The sequence below is a fragment of the Rattus norvegicus genome, chromosome 7, assembly GCF_021556685.1.
Source record: "Rattus norvegicus strain SHRSP/BbbUtx chromosome 7, alternate assembly SHRSP_T2T, whole genome shotgun sequence".
NCBI lineage: Eukaryota > Metazoa > Chordata > Mammalia > Rodentia > Muridae > Rattus > Rattus norvegicus.
Window position 1 is genome coordinate 16,844,693 of NC_141540.1, and position 18,299 is coordinate 16,862,991.

General features: G+C 44.6%; 1 protein-coding gene and 2 pseudogenes across 1 annotated transcript; 2 read left to right on the plus strand and 1 right to left on the minus strand.

Annotated features, from left to right (window-relative positions):
- Positions 1-274: 274 nt before the first annotated feature.
- Ldha-ps18 (lactate dehydrogenase A, pseudogene 18) lies at positions 275-1,495 on the minus strand (annotated as a pseudogene).
- Positions 1,496-2,718: 1,223 nt separating this feature from the next.
- Positions 2,719-18,199, plus strand: LOC148004466 (cytochrome P450 4F5-like). The gene is given in 9 exon segments (XM_087559374.1): positions 2,719-2,794; positions 5,063-5,184; positions 6,198-6,474; positions 7,715-7,799; positions 7,973-8,102; positions 17,212-17,345; positions 17,457-17,521; positions 17,681-17,763; positions 18,010-18,199. Coding segments are annotated over 9 exon segments (1,077 nt in total). The 5' UTR covers positions 2,719-2,788; the 3' UTR covers positions 18,185-18,199.
- Positions 3,018-3,496, plus strand: Ppia-ps4 (peptidylprolyl isomerase A, pseudogene 4; annotated as a pseudogene).
- Positions 18,200-18,299: the final 100 nt, after the last annotated feature.

Consider the following 18,299-nt stretch of genomic DNA (forward strand, 5'->3'; position numbering starts at 1 on the left):
CATTTATGCACAAGATATGCACGATGGACTTACACACTGGAGCCAGGTTATAACTAACTGGGAACTCATGGCCTAGGCATGTTTGGTGAGGGTGCGTAGCACAGCAATGCAGCAGGCTCACAGGGTAATCAAAACCTGCACACAGTTGGCAGTGTGTCTTGGAGACAGTGGGATTGTCACACTAACCAGCTTACCACTACACAAGTACCACTTAGCAGGGTAGAGCTGTGGAACTGAGATTTTCCCCAGACTACCTCAACACAACTGGACTAACCATAGCTCAGATGAGAAGTGTGTGGTCTCCATAGAAACCTTGCTGCAGCCTGGACAGTGAAGTGCTAGGACACTGGGAAGACTTTAGAACTGCAGCTCCTTCTGGATTCCCCAGAGGGTATCTGCACTCTTCTTCAGGTGGGCCTCTTCATCAGGAGTCAGTGTCACGTTCACAACATCTGAGATTCCATTTTGTCCCAGGATACATGGGACGCTGAGGAAGACATCCTCATTGATTCCATAGAGACCCTTAATCATGGTGGAAATGGGATGCACCCGGCTAAGGTTCTTCATTATGCTCTTGGCCAAGTCTGCCACGGAGAGGCCAATGGCCCAGGATGTGTAACCTTTCAGCTTGATCACTTTGTATGCACTGTCAACCACCTGCTTGTGAACATCCTTCCACTGCTCCTTGTCTGCATCCGTGCCCAGCTGTGGGTTCAGAGACTTCAGGGAGATGCCGGCGATGTTCACACCACTCCACACAGGCACACTGGAGTCGCCGTGCTCTCCCAGGACCCACCCAGCTCAGTGGATGAACTCCCAGCCTTTCTCCCATCAGGTAACGGAACCAAGCCGAATCCAGATTGCAACCACTTCCAATAACTCTGTTTTTGGGGAAGCCGCTGATCTTCCAAGCCACATAGGTCAAGATATCCACTGGATTTGAGACGATGAGCAGCTTGCACTGTGGACTGTATTTGACAACGTTCAGAGTGATGAACTTGAAGATGTTCACGTTTCGCTGGACCAAATTGAGCCGGCTCTCTCCCTCTTGCTGACGGGCCCCTGCGGTGATAATGACCAGCTTGGAGTTTGCAGTCACACTATAGTCTTTGCTGGAGACAATTTTTGGTGTCTTAAGGAAAAGGCTGCCGTGCTGGAGATCCATCATCTCTCCCTTTAGTTTATCTTCTATGACATCAACAAGGGCAAGCTCATCAGCCAAGTCCTTCATTAAGATACTGATGGCACACCGGGGTTGGGGATTTAGCTCAGTGGTAGAGCACTTGTCTAGCAAACGCAAGGCCCTGGGTTCAGTCCCCAGCTCAAGAAAAAAAAATCAAAAAAAAAAAAAAAGATACTGATGGCACAAGCCATGCCAACAGCACCAACCCCAACAACTGTAATCTTGTTCTGGGGGACCTGTTCTTCCTTAAGAAGATTCACAATCAGCTGGTCTTTGAGGGCTGTCATCTTGGACTTTGAATCTTTTGGGACCGCTTAGTGCACGATGGGTGATGATGGTTGAGCAGCAGCAGTAGCGTGCGCGAGATTGGCGACAGTGGCTCCAGCACTATAGTGCTTTTTTACTTCCAATTTTTCCCCCATGAAAAATTGTAATAGTCATTGCAATTCATGGTATTCCTGCAAGATATGTATCTCCTGGTTGAAGAGTTGACGTTGTGAGAGGCATGTAACACAGTGTGAATTCTCCTCCCATCTCCCCATCTTAGTAAATCTCAGCTGCCCTAGTCACTTTGAGTAGAAGTGACCCAAGCTGGAGATGACTTGAGACAGAGCTAGAATGCAAAGAACTGAAGGGAAAGATGCACCAGAGTCCAGAAGGGTCAACTGTGTCTGGTGGTCCCTGGGGATGCCTGATGGCTGGAGAGGGCAAACCCCATACTTAATGGTGGATACATGTCTCTGAGAATAGTGGAGCCCTTAATTCTGAACACTTCGTCCATAGCGGAGAGAGCTAGATGGGTCTGTAGACATATCTAGTTCCCATTTTGGACTTGACTGGAACTATATTTAAATGCCAATCTGTGATTATCTGAAGGTCACAATCAGGTCACATCTGACTGGTACACACTGTGCTGTGGCATGTCATGGAATGCCATGTGTGTTTTTCTATGACAGGTCATGTGAACATGTGCCCCTGTCATACATACCAGGATGTGTCAGAACATATCAGAGAGCCACAGTTGATGAGGTTTTGTAAGTCTTTGCAAATGCCTGTAGATTGTTTGTTCTAGTCTCAGATGTGGAAGACATGGTGGACCATGTATTAGCCATGTGCAAGTGTACTGAGGAATGTTGTGCCCTGTCAGGTGACCGTTGCTCTCCCTGGTGCTGCAGCGTGGTCTGGTCCTGCTTTACTTCCTTCCTTTTCATGCTTCCTTTGCCCCTGTCCCCTTTCTGCCTTATTTTTGGAGGGGAATTGGAAAGCCCTGGGGATGGGAGTCCCCACCCTTCCCATAGTTCATCTGACTTTCTCTTTCTGGCCCCTGATTGTCCTCCTTCATGGCAGCTTTGGTGGCCCCAAAAGACATGAATTTCTATGGATTCCTGAAGCCCTGGCTGGGTGAGTATTTCAAGGTGAGTAGCAGAGGATACCTTGGAGTCAAACAAAGGTTCCACCTTTGCCCACTGACATTTCTGCCTTCCCAGGGGATGGGCTACTTCTGAGTTCTGGTGACAAGTGGAACTGCCATCGCGGTTGACACCTGCCTTCCACTTTGACATCCTGAAGCCCTATGTGAAGATTTTCAACCAGAGTGTGAACATCATGCACGTGAGTTCCTCAAACCTAGTGTCCCACACAGAGTACTGCAGAAAAGTTGTGGCTTCATACAGATGGAGTCTGAAGGTAAGGTTTTGTTCCATGGTCTCAGGGACATTAGTTTTCTTCTAGTGACTCAGTTTCCCCATCTTTAAACTGAGAATAGTAATCTGTACTTAAAAGGTGATCAGGGGCTCTCAGATGCTGCTGCTGCTATTCACCACTTACTGCAGACATGGTCAACACCACCATGTACTTGGATATCATGGCTGACTGTGAGCTCTTGGGCAAAGTCTCCTTTGAGCTATTTTCAGTAAAGGTCCAAAGACAGCAGAAAACGTTTGTGCTCTGAGCACTGGAGAGAAAGGGTTTGGCTATATGGGTTCCTCCTTTCACAGAATTATTCCAGGATTCATGTATCAGGGTGCTGACATCACGCCATAAGGCACTGGTGGCAGGTCCATCTACGGAGAGATATTTGAGGATGAGAACTTCATCTTGAAGCACACAGGTCCTGGCATCTTGTCCAGGGAAAATGCCAGACCAAACACAAATGTTTCCCAGTTTTTTATGAAGACGGAGTAGATTGATGGCTAGCATTTGGTCCTTGGGAAGATGACAGAAGGCATGAACACTGTGGAAGTCATGGAGTATTTTGGGTCCAGGAATGGCAAGACCAACAAGATCACCATTTCCGACTGTGAATATCTCTAATTTCTTTTGACTTGTGGGCATTTTACCCTTCAAGCCATTCCTTCTGTAGCTTAGGAGACCACTACCACCCCATCTGCTTGCAATACCCTGCAGTCTCTGCTCACAATGAAGTTCCATGGGTTACATATTTTCCTCTTTTCCCTTCAAGTCTAGCTGGGTGGCAAAATTAAGTTTATGATTATGAATAAAACCTGAATAAGAAAAAAAAAGGATGATCAGGACGGTACCCTGGAGTCCTGCTCCTAGCATGTAGATGAGTTCAGAGCAGATGAGAATCTACTCTTCCTCACACAATCCCCGGAAAGTCAACCAACAGTTGAGGTTGACTACAGAAGTAGGTCTTTCTGTGTAAGATACTAATTGAGACTTCAATGCTCTAAAGGTGGCCATGACGACACACTTATTAATGCCTACCTGGGGACACTCAGGAATAAGATTGTTTATCATAGGCCAGTCCAAGCTTCATCAACATGACCTCTCCTTCAAGGAGAAGTTTATTGTAGAATGGGTGAATGTCCCACGCGCGACTTTTCGCCGGCAAGGAGCACGCGGACATTAGAAATCCTTACTGTGACCACTTTATTAATCTTAGAAGAGGAAAAGCCACGCCGCGCCAACATGGGGCGCTTATAAAACCCTCGTGCAGCGCACCCACACCTGATTGGTTGTTACCCATGATCTCATAAGGCACGCCCCGGAGTGGGCAAAGACCTGGCACAAAGGCACTCTTGCACATGCGCACAGTTAACTACCTGAAAGGGGGGCCGGCTGGCGCGGTGAAGGTTGGCGCCATCTTGTAATGGCGGAGTCTATCCTGACCTACCACGTGGGGCGCAGTGGAAGACAGCGCCAACTAGTGGTTGCGAATGTTATTGCGGCCCTCTACAGGTGAATATGCTCAAAACTCATTTTAAAACCAAACCAAACCTAAGGTCTTGTATAGAGCCGAGTTCACTGTGGTTGTCAAGTATGGAAAATCCTGGTTTTGAAATGGAGAAAGCAGAAACTTTACATGGACTCACTGTAAAGACTGAGAATTGAGGACTTATAGAAACCTGAAGCAACTTCTAGAGCCAAGGACAATGATAATGACCACTCAGCCTTAGTGAGCACCTTCTGCATATGAAATATTGTGCCAGTTCCATGGTCTAATTGGTTGATGTAATTTTCATGTTGTAGAGATGAATATGACTGTCATAATATGTATGATTAAATGAAAGGTCAGAGTGGCCTGTCCATCTTTTCCCAGTTTATAAGAAATAAGACTGCACAAAAGGGAGAGAGAACAATGCAGGGTACTTTATGGGTAATGAGTCATGTCATTGTAGCTGTGCTGGAAGACTTGACCAACCTAGAAGGCAGCAAGCTGAGCAAGGGCACACAGAGATAGAATTAGACTCAAAGCTTCTGTCCCCTAACCTAATGTCTTCATCTGCTACAGTAACATCTTCTGCTCCTGTCAGAGTTAGTTTTTCCCTGGTATCAGGGCTCTTTTCTGGTGTTTAGTGTTGAGAAGGAGCTCAAGGATCAAAGACTCATCCCCATCTCTGTTCTTTCTCTGGTCAGGCCAAGTGGAAGCATCTATGCCTGGAAGGCAGTGTCCGTCTGGAAATGTTTGAGAACATCAGCCTCATGACCCTGGACAGTCTGCTGAAATGCCTCTTTGGCTTTGACAGCAACTGTCAGGAGTGAGTCCCTGTCTCAGCCGTGGAATAGGACCTTAAGACAGCCCATATGTTTTCCTTTTCTTTTCCCCTTCCATCCCCTTCTTTTCTCCTTGACAGGGTCCCAGTCTGTAGTTAGTTTGGTTTGGAACTCCCTATGTAGAGCTTCTGATCCTCCTGAATTCACCTCCTAATTGTTGGGATCACAGTCAGGAGCCACCATTTCCAGAAAGTGGCCAGATCTTAAAGATGTGGAGTGCCCAACTGGAAGGGTATGAACTCCATCCTGAGTCTCCCAGAGCATAAGAGAAGGTGTCTGTATAGGAGGGTGGTTCCTAGTCACAGTGACCTTGGGCAATCTAATCAGTAGAGGAGATTTGGGGAGATACAGGATACAAGGGAGTTGGAGAGGAGGGTCTGGGCCTGAGCAGAGTTACAGGAGGTGAAGAAGAAGAAGAAGAAGAAGAAGAAGAAGAAGAAGAAGAAGAAGAAGAAGAAGGAGAAGGAGAAGGAGAAGGAGAAGGAGAAGGAGAAGGAGAAGGAGAAGGAGAAGGAGAAGGAGAAGGAGAAGGAGAAGGAGAAGGAGAAGGAGAAGGAGAAGGAGAAGGAGAAGGAGAAGGAGAAGGAGAAGAAGAAGAAGAAGAAGAAGAAGAAGAAGAAGAAGAAGAAGAAGAAGAAGAAGAAGAAGAAGAAGAAGAAGAAGAAGAAGAAGAAAAGCAGGAGCAGCTGCTGAGTGAATGAGGGGATGAAATAATGCCCATATTTACTCAGGGATCCCTGTCAGGAGGCTACTTGTGGGGAGCAGGAAAGAGAGTTTGTGTGTCATGGCTGCCCTTTCCTGGATGGGTCCTAATCCTGGGACTCTGGCTGGAGTTTTTTTTTTTTTTTTTTTTTGGTTCTTTTTTTCGGAGCTGGGGACCGAACCCAGGGCCTTGTGCTTCCTAGGCAAGCGCCCTACCACTGAGCTAAATCCCCAACCCCTCTGGCTGGAGTTTTACTGTGTGCTAATTGCTTCCTTTCTCCTCCTTGCCTTGCAGGTCTCCCAGTGAATACATTTCTGCCATCTTGGAACTGAGTTCCCTCACCATAAAAAGGTCATATCAGCTCTTCCTGTACCTGGACTTCCTGTATTACCGCACTGCTGATGGATGGCGCTTCCGCAAGGCCTGTGACCTGGTGCACAGCTTCACGGATGCTGTCATCAGGGAGAGACGTCGACTTCTCTCCAGCCAAGGCGTTGATGAGTTCTTGGAGTCCAAGACTAAGTCTAAGTCTAAGACTTTGGACTTCATCGATGTACTCTTGTTGGCCAAGGTGGGCTCTTGTAGGGTGTGGGTTGCAGGAACCCTCATGGTTAGTGTTAGATAGAAGCTGGACTTGACCAGGAGGTATTGGGGAGTTACAGACTGTGCTTTTCAATCTAGGCAGCACACAGGGGTCCATTTTAGCTGTGACTCTTGAAGGCTCTGCTGACAGAGCAAACAGTGGGCAGGAAGTGGAAGAAGAAATGTGTTGTTGTAAAAGTATAAAAATATAAAGTAGAGTTTTCTTTTACCCTGCTAGGTCTGCACCACAGTGTGCCAAGATATCTGTTAGATATCTGGGCGGAAACACATCCCAGCCACACACGTTCATACACTCAAACCCTCATATAAAGAACACACAACACAGTAATCTTAGATCCAATTGATAAGATATAATTGCCCACTTAAACATACAAAACCCGGTACCATCCATCCCTAGGAACATTAATAACAACCTGTAAATACACAGAGCAGTATCTTTACGTCACCTGCCACCTTGTCTTCCCACAGCTTATCTGTCCCTCTCTCCCTCCTGTCTCTTCCTTCCAGTCTTAGTCTCCTCCTCTTCCTTCAAACTTCTCTCCCACCCATCCTTCCTCCTCCTCCAATGACAGGCCTCCTTCTATCCTGTACCTGCCCCTCACCTGTACTTTACAAATTCAATGGGGAGGTGGTTCTGGTGAAGTCACCTGAGTTCTGAGTAGTGACTAGGCAGCTGTCCTTTGGGCAGTGGAATTAGCATCAAAATACAGATAACTTCAGGGCAAACCACAACATTGAAATGGAAGCAGGCTGTGGGGAAGAGAGAGGAGGAACCTTGTGTGCACAGTGGGCATCAGACACTGTGTTCTCCCTCCTGTCTTAGAGGTTCATGACTGTGAAGGGACACCATGACCAAAGCAACTCTTATGAAGGGCGTTTAATTGGGACTGGCATATAGTGTCACAGGTTCAGTGTATTATCATGGAGGGAAGTGTGGCAGTGAGCAGACTGGAGGAGTTGAGAGTTCTACATCTTCATCTGAAGGCAGCCACGACAAAACTGTCTTCTGAAGTGGATAGATCTTGAGCATAAGGAGGCCTCAAAGTCCATCTACTCAGTGACACAGTTCTTCTAACAAGGCCACACCTCGTCCACTAAGGCCATATCTCCTAATAACGCCACTCTGTTTAACCAAGCATTCAAACACATGGGTGGTCAGAACACCGCCTCAGACACAGTATGAATTGAGGGTCGTGTTTTATCTTCAGGATGAACATGGAAAGGAGCTGTCAGATGAGGACATCCGGGCAGAGGCTGACACCTTCATGTTTGGAGATGAGAGTCCCTGTGTAGGTCTTACAGAGGAGGTAGAGGTCTTCCAATCCCAAGTAGGTGTTATGGGGAGACCTAGAATCCTTCCCTTCTTTCTATCCATTCCTTTTTGGAGCCTTACTGTCTGGACTCAACTAACCCATTGTGCTAAAACAGGCCAGAGACCCAAATCTGCCTGTCTGCCTACCCTTCAGGCCATGACACCACAGCCAGCACACTGTCCTGGATCCTGTACAACCTGGCAAGGCACCCAGAATACCAGGAGAGCTGCCTTCAGGAGGTGCGGGAGCTGCTGAGGGACCGAGAGCCTGAGGAGATTGAATGGTGACTGTGGTAGTCTCTGCTGTTATAGCTTCTGGTCAGCATGGTCAGTGCTGCATTTCTTACTGGGTGTGTCTGTGTAACTCAGGTTGGCTTATAGAGCCTTAACACCTTTGCTCAGTTTGGCCATCTTCATTTAATTAATTATATCTCACATCACAAATTGTTTCTTTTTTTTTTTTTTCATCTTTATTAACTTGAGTATTTCTTCTTTACATTTCGATTGTTATTCCCCTTCCGGGCTCCAGGTCAACATCCCCCTAACCCCTCCCCCTCAGCTTTTACATCGGCTTCCCCTCCCCATCCTTCCCCCATTACTACCCTCCGCCCAACAATCACGTTCACTGGGGGTTCAGTCTTGGCAGGACCAAGGGCTTCCCCTTCCACTGGTGCTCTTACTAGGCTATTCATTGCTACCTATAAGGTTGGAGCCCAGGGTCAGTCCATGTAAAGTCTTTGGGTAGTGGCTTAGTCCCTGGAAACTCTGGTTGCTTGGCACTGTTGTTCATATGGGGTCTCGAGCCCCTTCAAGCTCTTCCAGTCCTTTCTCTGATTCCTTCAACGGGGGTCCCGTTCTCAGTTAAGTGGATTGCTGCTGGCATTCGCCTATGTATTTGCTGTATTCTGGCTGTGTCTCTCAGGAGAGATCTACATCCGGTTCCTGTCAGCCTGCACTTCTTTGCTTCATCCATCTTACCTAGTTTGGTGGCTGTATATGTATGGGCCACATGTGGGGCAGGCTCTGAATGGGTGTTCCTTCTGCCTCTGTTCTAAACTTTGTCTACCTATTCCCTGCCAAGGGTATTCTTGTTCCCCTTTTAAAGAAGGAGTGAAGCATTCACATTTTGATCATCCGTCTTGAGTTTCATGTGTTCTGTGCATCTAGGGTAATTCAAGCATTTGGGCTAATAGCCACTTATCAATGAGTGCGAACCATGTGTGTTTTTCTGTGATTGGGTTACCTCACTCAGGTTGATATTTTCCAGTTCCCTCCATTTGCCTATGAATTTCATAAAGTCATTGTTTTTGATAGCTGAGTAATATTCCATTGTGTAGATGTACCACACTTTTGTATCCATTCCTCTGTTGAAGGGCATCTGGGTTCTTTCCAGCTTCTGGCTATTATAAATAAGGCTGCTATGAGCATGGTGGAGCTCGTGTCTTTGTTATATGTTGGGGCATCTTGTGGGTATATGCCCAAGAGAGGTATAGCTGGGTCCTCAGGTAGTTCAATGTCCATTTTCTGAGGAGCCTCCAGACTGATTTCCAGAATGGTTGTACCAGTCTGCAATCCCATCAACAATGGAGGAGTATTCCCCTTTCTCCACATCCTCACCAGAATTTGCTGTCACCTGAGTTTTTGATCTTAGCCATTCTCACTGGTGTGAGGTAAAATCTCAGGGTTGTTTTGATTTGCATTTCCCTTATGACTAAAGATGTTGAACATTTCTTTAGGTGTTTCTCAGCCATTTGGCATTCCTCAGCTGTGAATCTTTTGTTTAGCTCTGAACCCCATTTTTAAATAGAGTAATTTGTCTCCCTGCCCTCTAACTTATTCAGTTCTTTGTATACTTTGGATATAAGCCATCTATCAGTTGTAGGATTGATAAAGATCTTTTCTCAATCTGTTGGTTGTCATTTTATCCTAACAAGAGTGTCCTTTGCCTTACAGAAGCTTTGCAGTTTTATGAGATCCCATTTGTCGATTCTTGATCTTAGAGCATATGCCATTGGTGTTTTGTTCAGGAAATTTTCTCCAGTGCCCATGTGTTCGAGATGCTTCCCCACTTTTCCTTCTAGTAGTTTCAGTGTATCTGGTTTGATGTGGAGGTCCTTGATCCACTTGGACTTAAGCTTTGTACAGGGTGACAAGCATGGATCGATCTGCATCTTCTACATGCTGACCTACAGTTGAACCAGCACCATTAGCTGAAAATGCTGTCTTTTTTCCATTGGATGGTTTTGGCTCCTTTGTCAAAAATCAAGTGACCATAGGTGTGTGGGTTCATTTCTGAGTCTTCAATTCTATTCCACTGGTCCATCTTTCTGTCTCTGTATCAATACCATGCAGTTTTGATCACTATTGCTCTGTAATACTGCTTGAGTTCAGGGATAGTGATTCCCCCAGAAGTCCTTTTATTGTTGAGGATAGTTTTAGCTATCCTGGGTTTTTTGTTATTCCAGTTGAATTTGCAAATTGTTCTGTATAACTCTCTGAAGAATTGAATTGGTATTTTCATGGGGATTACATTGAATCTGTAGATCGCTTTTGGTAAAATGGCCATTTTTACTATATTAATCCTGCCAATCCATGAGCATGGGAGATCTTTCCATCTTCTGAGGTCTTCTTCAATTTCTTTCTTCAGAGGCTTGAAGTTCTTATTGTACAGATCTTTTACTTGCTTAGTTAAAGTCACACCGAGGTATTTTATATTATTTGGGACTATTATGAAGGGTGTTGTTTCCCTAATTTCTTTCTCGGCTTGTTTCTCTTTTGTGTAGAGGAATGCTACTGATTTATTTGAGTTAATTTTATACCCAGCCACTTTGCTGATGGTGTTTATCAGCTTTAGTAGTTCTCTGGTGGAACTTTTGGGATCACTTAAATATACTATCATATCATCTGTAAATAGTGATATTTTGACTTCTTCTTTTCCAGTCTGTATCCCTTTGATCTCCTTTTGTTGTCTGATTGCTCTGGCTAGAACTTCAAGAACTATATTGAATAAGTAGGGAGAGAGTGGGCAGCCTGTCTACTCCCCGATTTTAGTGGGATTGCTTCAAGTTTCTCTCCATTTAGTTTAATGTTAGCTACTAGTTTGCTGTATATGGCTTTTACTATGTTTAGGTATGGGCCTTGAATTCCTATTCTTTCCAGGACTTTTATCATGAATGGGTGTTGAATATTGTCAAATGCTTTCTCAGCATCTAATGAAATGATCATGTGGTTTTGTTCTTTCAGTTTGTTTATATAATGGATCACGTAGATGGTTTTCCGTATATTAAACCATCCCTGCATGCCTGGGATGAAGCCTACTTGATCATGGTGGATGATTGTTTTGATGTGCTCTTGGATTCGGTTTGCTAGAGTTTTATTGAGTTTTTTGTGTCAATATTCATAAGGGAAATTGGTCTGAAGTTCTCTTCCTTTGTTGGGTCTTTGTGTGGTTTAGGTATAAGAGTAACTGTGGCTTCATAGAAGGAATTCGGTAGCGCTCCATCTGTTTCAATTTTGTGGAATAGTTTGGATAGTATTGGTATGAGGTCTTCTATGAAGGTCTGACAGAATTCTGAACTGAACCCTTCTGGACCTGGGCTGTTTTTGTTGGGAGACATTTAATGACTGATTCTATTTCGTTAGGAGTTATGGGGTTGTTTAAATGGTTTATATGTTCCTGATTTAACTTCCGTACCTGTCTAGGAAATTGTCCATTTCCTGCAGATTTTCAAGTTTTGTAGGATCTGATGATTTTTTGAATTTCCTCTGATTCTGTAGTTATGTCTCCCTTTTGATTTCTGATTTTGTTAATTTGGACACACTCTCTGTGTCCTCTCGTTAGTCTGGCTAATGGTTTATCTATCTTGTTGATTTTCTCAAAGAACCAACTTTTGGTTCTGTTGATTCTTTCTATGGTCCTTTTTGTTTCTACTTGGTTGACTTCAGCTCTGAGTTTGATTATTTCCTGCCTTCTACTCCTCCTGGGTGTATTTGCTTCTTTTTGTTCTAGAGCTTTTAGGTGTGCTGTCAAGCTGGGGGTATATGCTCTTTCCTATTTCTTTCTGCAGGCACTCAGAGCTATGAGTTTTCCTCTTAGTACAGTTTTCATTGTGTCCCATAAGTTTGGGTATGTTGTACCTTCAGTTTCATTAAATTCTAAGAAGTCTTTAATTTCTTTATGTTTTCCTTGACCAGGTTATCATTGAGTAGAGCATTGTTCAACTTCCATGTATATGTGAGTGTTCTTCCCTTCGTTATTGACCACCAGCTTTAGCCCGTGGTGGTCTGATAGGATGTATGGGATTATTTCTATCTTTCTGTATCTGTGGAAGCCTGTTTTATGACCAATTATATGGTCAATTTTGGAGAAAGTTCCATGAGGTGGTGAGATGAAGGTATATCCTTTTGTTTTAGGATAGAATGTTCTATAAATATCTGTTAAGTCCTTTTGGTTCATGATTTCTCTTAGTCTGTCTATGTCTCTGTTTAATTTCTGTTTCCATGATCTGTCCATTGATGAGAGTAGGGTGTTGAAATCTCCTACTATTATTGTGTGAGGTGCAGTGTGTGCTTTGAGCTTTAGTAAGGTATGTAGGTGCCCTTGTATTTGGAGCATAGATGTTTAGGATTGAGAGTTCATCTTGGTGGATTTTTCCTTTGATGAATATGAAGTGTTATCTTTTTTGATGACTTTTAGTTGAAAATCGATTTTATTCGATATTAGAATGACTACTCCAGCTTGCTTCTTCAGACCATTTGCTTGGAAAGTTGTTTTCCAGCCTTTCACTCTGAGGTTGTGTCTGTCTTTGTCTCTGAGGTGTGTTTAGGCAGCAGAATGCAGGGTCCTCATTCTGTATCCAGGTTGTTAATCTAATTCTTTTTATTGGAGAGTTGAGACCATTTATGTTGAGAGATATTAAGGAATAGTGATTATCGCTTCATGTTATATTCATATTTGGATATGAGATCATGTTTGTGTGCTTTTCTTCTGTTTGTTTAGTTTCCAAGACGATTAGTGTCTTTCTTTTTCTAGGGTGTAGCTTACCTCCTTATGTTGGGCTTTACCATTTATTATCCTTTGTAGGGCTGGATTTGTAGAAAGACATTGTTTAAATTTGGTTTTGTCATGCAATATCTTGGTTTCTCCATCTATGTTAATTGAGAGTTTTGCTGGATACAGTAACCTGGGCTGGCATTTCTGTTCCCTTAGGGTCTGTATGACATCTGTCCAGGATCTTCTGGCTTTCATAGTCTCTGGTGAGAAGTCTGGTGTAATCTGATAGGTCTGCCTTTATATGTTACTTGACCTTTTTCCCTTACTGCTTTTAATATTCTTTCTTTCTTTTGTGCATTTGGTGTTTTGACTATTATGTGATGGGAGGAATTTCTTTTCTGGTCCAATCTATTTGGAGTTCTGTTCACGTCTTGTATGCTTATGGGCATCTCTTTCTTTAGGTTAGGGAAGTTTTCTTCTATGATTTTGTTGAAGATATTTACTGGTCCTTTGAGCTGGGAGTCTTCACTGTCTTCTATACCTATTATCTTTAGATTTGATCTTCTCATTGAGTCCTGGATTTCCTGCATGTTTTGGACCAGTAGCTTTTTCCGTTTTGCATTATCTTTGACTGTTGTGTCAATGATTTCTTTTTTTTTTTTTTTTCCGAGCTGGGGACCGATTCCAGAGCCTTTCGCTTGCTAGGCAAGCACTCTACCACTGAGCTAAATCCCCAACCCCGTGTCAATGATTTCTATGAAATCTTTTGCTCCTGAGATTCTCTCTTCTATCGCTTGTATTCTGTTGGTGATGCTTGTATCTACGGCTCCTTGTCCCTTCCTTTGGTTTTCTATATCCAGGGTTGTTTCTCTTTGTGCTTTATTTATTGCTTCTATTTCCATTTTTAATTGCTTCACCATTTTTATTGTGTTTTCCTGGAATTCTTTCAGGGATTTTTGTGATTCCTCTCTATAGGCTTCTACTTTTTTATTTATATTTATGTTTTCCTTCATTTCTCTAAGGGAATTCTTCATGTCTTTCTTGAAGTTCTCTAGCATCATGATGAAATGTGATTTTAAATCTAGCTCTTGCTTTTCTGGTGTGTTTGGATATTCAATGTTTGCTTTGGTGGGAGAATTGGGCTCCGACGATGCCATGTAGTCTTGGTTTCTGTTGCTTGGGTTCCTGTGCTTGCATCTCGCCATCAGGTTGTCTCTGTTATTACCTTGTTCTGCTATTTCTGACAGTAGGTAGACCATTCTATAGGCCTGTGTGTCAGGAGTGCTGTAGACCTGTTTTCCTGTTTTCTTTCAGCCAGTTATGGGAACAGAGTGTTCTGCTTTCAGGCGTGCACTCTTTCCTGTCTACTGGTCTTCAGCTGTTCCTGTGGGCCTGTGTCCTGAGTCCACCAGGCAGGTAGCTTGGAGCAGAAAAGTTGGTCTTACCTGTGGTCCTGCTGCTCAAGTTGCTCGTGGGGGCTGCTTTTGAGCTCTCCACGAGAGCAGCAACCAGTAGGGCCTACACTGCCTTTTCCCGGAGCCTCTATGCACCGGGGTCCCAGATGCCGTTAGATGTTTTCCTCTGGAGTCAGAAATGTGGGCAGAGTGTAGTCTCTTCTGGCTTCCCAGGCATGTCTGCCCCTCTGAAGGTTTAGCTCTGCCTCCCACGGGATGTGAGTGCAGAGAACTGTTTATCCAGTAGGTCCCTTCAGGTCCGGGCGGTGTCTCGCAAATTAAGTTTCTTTATGAAGTTTTAAAGCTCAATTTGTTTTTCTTGATTCTCTTCCTCCCCCCTCGTGAATTTCCTTCTGGCTTTTATACCAATTTTCTTTTTGTAGTTCACAGACGACACTTCCTCTTCTATCCTTGTGAAATCCCATGGTGTATCTTTGTGTAGTTTTTAGTAACATTTTATATATCTCAAAATACCAGGGAAGCTTTTCCAGGGGTCCCGAGTTCAATTCCAAGTAATCACATGTCTACTCACAACCATCTGTAATGGGATCTGATGTCCTCTTCTGATGTCTTAGCAACACCGTACTCATAGACATTAAACAAAGAAATAAACAAATCTCAAAACCAAATACCAAGGGGAAAAAAGGATTTTGATAGCCTCACCATGAAGAAATGACAAGTCTTTGGAATGATAGATATTTTCATTAACTTACAGTTTTAGTGTTTCTGATGTAACTGAAAGAATCCCTGTATTTGGAGGGGCCAATATTTTTTGTTTTGTTTTATTTTTGGATAGGGTCATACTGTGTAACCCTGGCTGACCTCGAACTCACTGTGTAGATCAAGCTGGTCTCAAACTTACAGAGATTTGCCTGCCTGTTTCCCAAGTGCTGGGTTTAAAGGTGTGCACCATTGATGTGCAAGCATTTGTTTTATTTATCTGTTTATCGAGACAGCTGCTTGTTTGGGTCATGACAGCCTCCAACTTACTCTTCAGCTGAGACTGAGTTTGACCTCCATCCCCCTGCCTCCACTTCTCCCCTCCTGGGATTCTTTTTCTGACTGCATTTAATTCTTTTTGTTGCCAATTGCTAGTTTTCTTAACCTCTTCCTCCTAACCTCACTTGAGCAGTGTGTGGACTTTCTTCTTTTGCCTGCTTTAGTCTTCTATTCCACAGGCCTCATCAGTAACATAGCTTTTCTGAAAATATTTTCATTTTTATTACTGTGGTTTTGTAACAAGTTTTAATGAGTGGTAGGTGGGCCTTCTTTTATTGTTAAAATCAGTTTTCTTGGGCTGGAGAGATGGCTCAGTGGTTAAGAGCACTGACTGCTCTTCCAGAGGTCCTGAGTTCAAATCCGAGCAACCACATGGTGGCTCACAACCATCTGTAATGGGATCTGATGCTCTCTTCTGCTGTGTCTGAAGACAGCTACAATGTACATATACATAATAAATGTTTTAAAAAAAGGGGGTTGGGGATTTAGCTCAGTGGTAGAGTGCTTGCCTAGCAAGCGCAAGGCCCTGGGTTCGGTCCCCAGCTCCGAAAAAAAGAAAAAAAATCAGTTTTCTTTGCATGGACTCTGGCTTTAACTTTAGTGGATATTCATTCTTCTAAGCAGAGTAAAGTTGTTGACTGGGGATGCAGTTAGTGGTGAACATTTGTTTATTTTGCAGGGCCCTGTGAAACCAGTCTTGGGAAAGGATTATCAGTCACAGATTCACAGACACACACACACACACACACACACACACACAGACACCCACTCACACACCCAGACACATGCACACACACACACACACACACACACACACACACACACACAGAGGCACACAGATACACACACCACTCATGTCTAGGTAAGCAACATTAGTTACCTTCATCAGGTCTCAATCAGAAAAGACCTCAAAACAGACAGGAGATTGGATAGGAGGACAAAGTGGTTTTAGCAGATGTGGGAGATGGATGAGAGAGGAATGGTGGGTGAGTATGATCTATATACATTACATACATGTATGGAAAGATAAAAATGCATTTTCAAATGACAGGAAAACCCAGCTAAGGCTTATTGGATAGTATTAAAAATGTTAATATAGAATGAGTAGCCGGGAGGTGTTGGTGCACACCTTTGATTCCAGTATTCTGCAGGCAGCGGCAGGCAGATTTCTGTGTGTGAGGGCAGTCTGGTCTATAGAGTAAGTTCTAAGACAGCCGTAGCTACACTGAGAAATAAACAAACAGAAGTTACACCTTTATAATGCTGGACCATTCCTCCACCGCCTCTCTGCTCTTGAGTACATAGACTCATTTAAATAACCTCTTAGGCCTTTAAGAATGTTCATTTCTGCATTTATAAAAATTTTTATTATATAATTGAGTTTTGAAGCAATATCTCCTGTAGCCTAGGTTGGCTTTTTATTACTGATTCCTGACTCTCCACAGCCAATTTATCAAATGCAGGATGCCTTTGGAGGGGTATGCTTTAATTAAAATATTTCACATTAAGCTCCCCACTCCCTGTGCTTTTCTGATTTGGGGGTCGGGTAATCTTTGATCCAATGTCCTGGATCTCAGTTGAGCCCTGTGACATCAAAACCTGGGAAGTGGGCGTTGGGGATTTAGCTCAGTGGCAGAGCGCTTGCCTAGAAAGCGCAAGGCCCTGGGTTCGGTCCCCAGCTCTGGAAAAAACAAACAAACAAACAAAAAAAAAAACCAAACAAACCCAAAAACCTGGGAAGTGGAATGGTAAACACCAGGAGTTCAAGGGTGTTCCTAGTAGCTAGACACAAACAGACAAAGGAGCCTGCAGACATCTTTGATTCATCCGGAATATGATTTGTTACAGGACGAAGCATGAGAGGCAAGTGGTTATAATCCAAACGGATGCCAGTGAGGCTGAGCCAAGTCCTGATTTTCCTGACTAATTGTGTGCTGTGTTCCTTAGGGACGACCTAGCCCAGCTGCCCTTCCTGACCATGTGCATCAAGGAGAGTCTGCGACTGCACCCTCCAGCTGTAGACCTCCTGCGCCGCTGCACCCAGGACATTGTGCTACCTGATGGCCGGGTCATCCCTAAAGGTGCCCTCAAAATCAGGGGTGAAGGGAGGAGCCGATGGGATGCATCTGAGTAGGGTGATGGTCCCTAGGGCAGATCGGAGATAGTACTGACCGGATCCTCCTACCCAACAGGGAACATCTGTGTCATCAGCATCTTTGGTATTCATCACAATCCTTCAGTGTGGCCAGACCCTGAGGTGGGTGCTGCTCCAGGCATTTCTGGGACCTGGGGAGTGGGTGTGGCCTAAACCTGGAAACAAGCTGTCATTTCTGTCTCCCTGTCCACTCCTCTTCTGGGGCTAGCTGGGTGTGCGCAGAGAAGCAACCTAGAAACCTCATCTTGCCTCTTCTCTCAGGTTTACGACCCCTTCCGCTTTGACCCAGAAAGTCGTCAGAAGAGGTCACCTCTGTCTTTTATTCCCTTCTCCGCAGGGCCCAGGTGAGGTCAAATGGCTTGTGGTGACGGGTGGATTGTGGGGCTGTTCGTGGAAGTAGGGTGGAGTTTGGATGGTTGGGTTCTAGGTCTCCTTCCCACCTTCTGCTCAGGGGATGTGCAAAGGTCTGCAGAACCCGCGATTCGAAGGCGAAGCGCTGACCAGGCGTGGCCAGGACCAGGTTGGGTTGGGTCCAGGCGCTGTTGTCTAGGTCTAGGCACTGTCAGAGTAACCATCTTGTTCATCTTCAGGAACTGCATAGGACAGACTTTCGCTATGAACGAGATGAAGGTGGCGGTGGCGCTGACGCTGCTGCGCTTCTGACTCCTGCCGGATGACAAGGAGCCGCGCCGGAAGCCAGAGATAATCCTGCGCGCGGAGGGCGGGCTGCGGCTGCTGGTGGAGCCTCTGAGTGGTGGTGCATAAAGTCTTCAAACCTGACCTGGGACTTCCTCACCTACCTCCTACCTTCCTTCTCAGAATCCCAGAATTAGCATCGTTCCAAATAACGCCAGCAGCTGGCGCTGGAGGGACAGAGAAC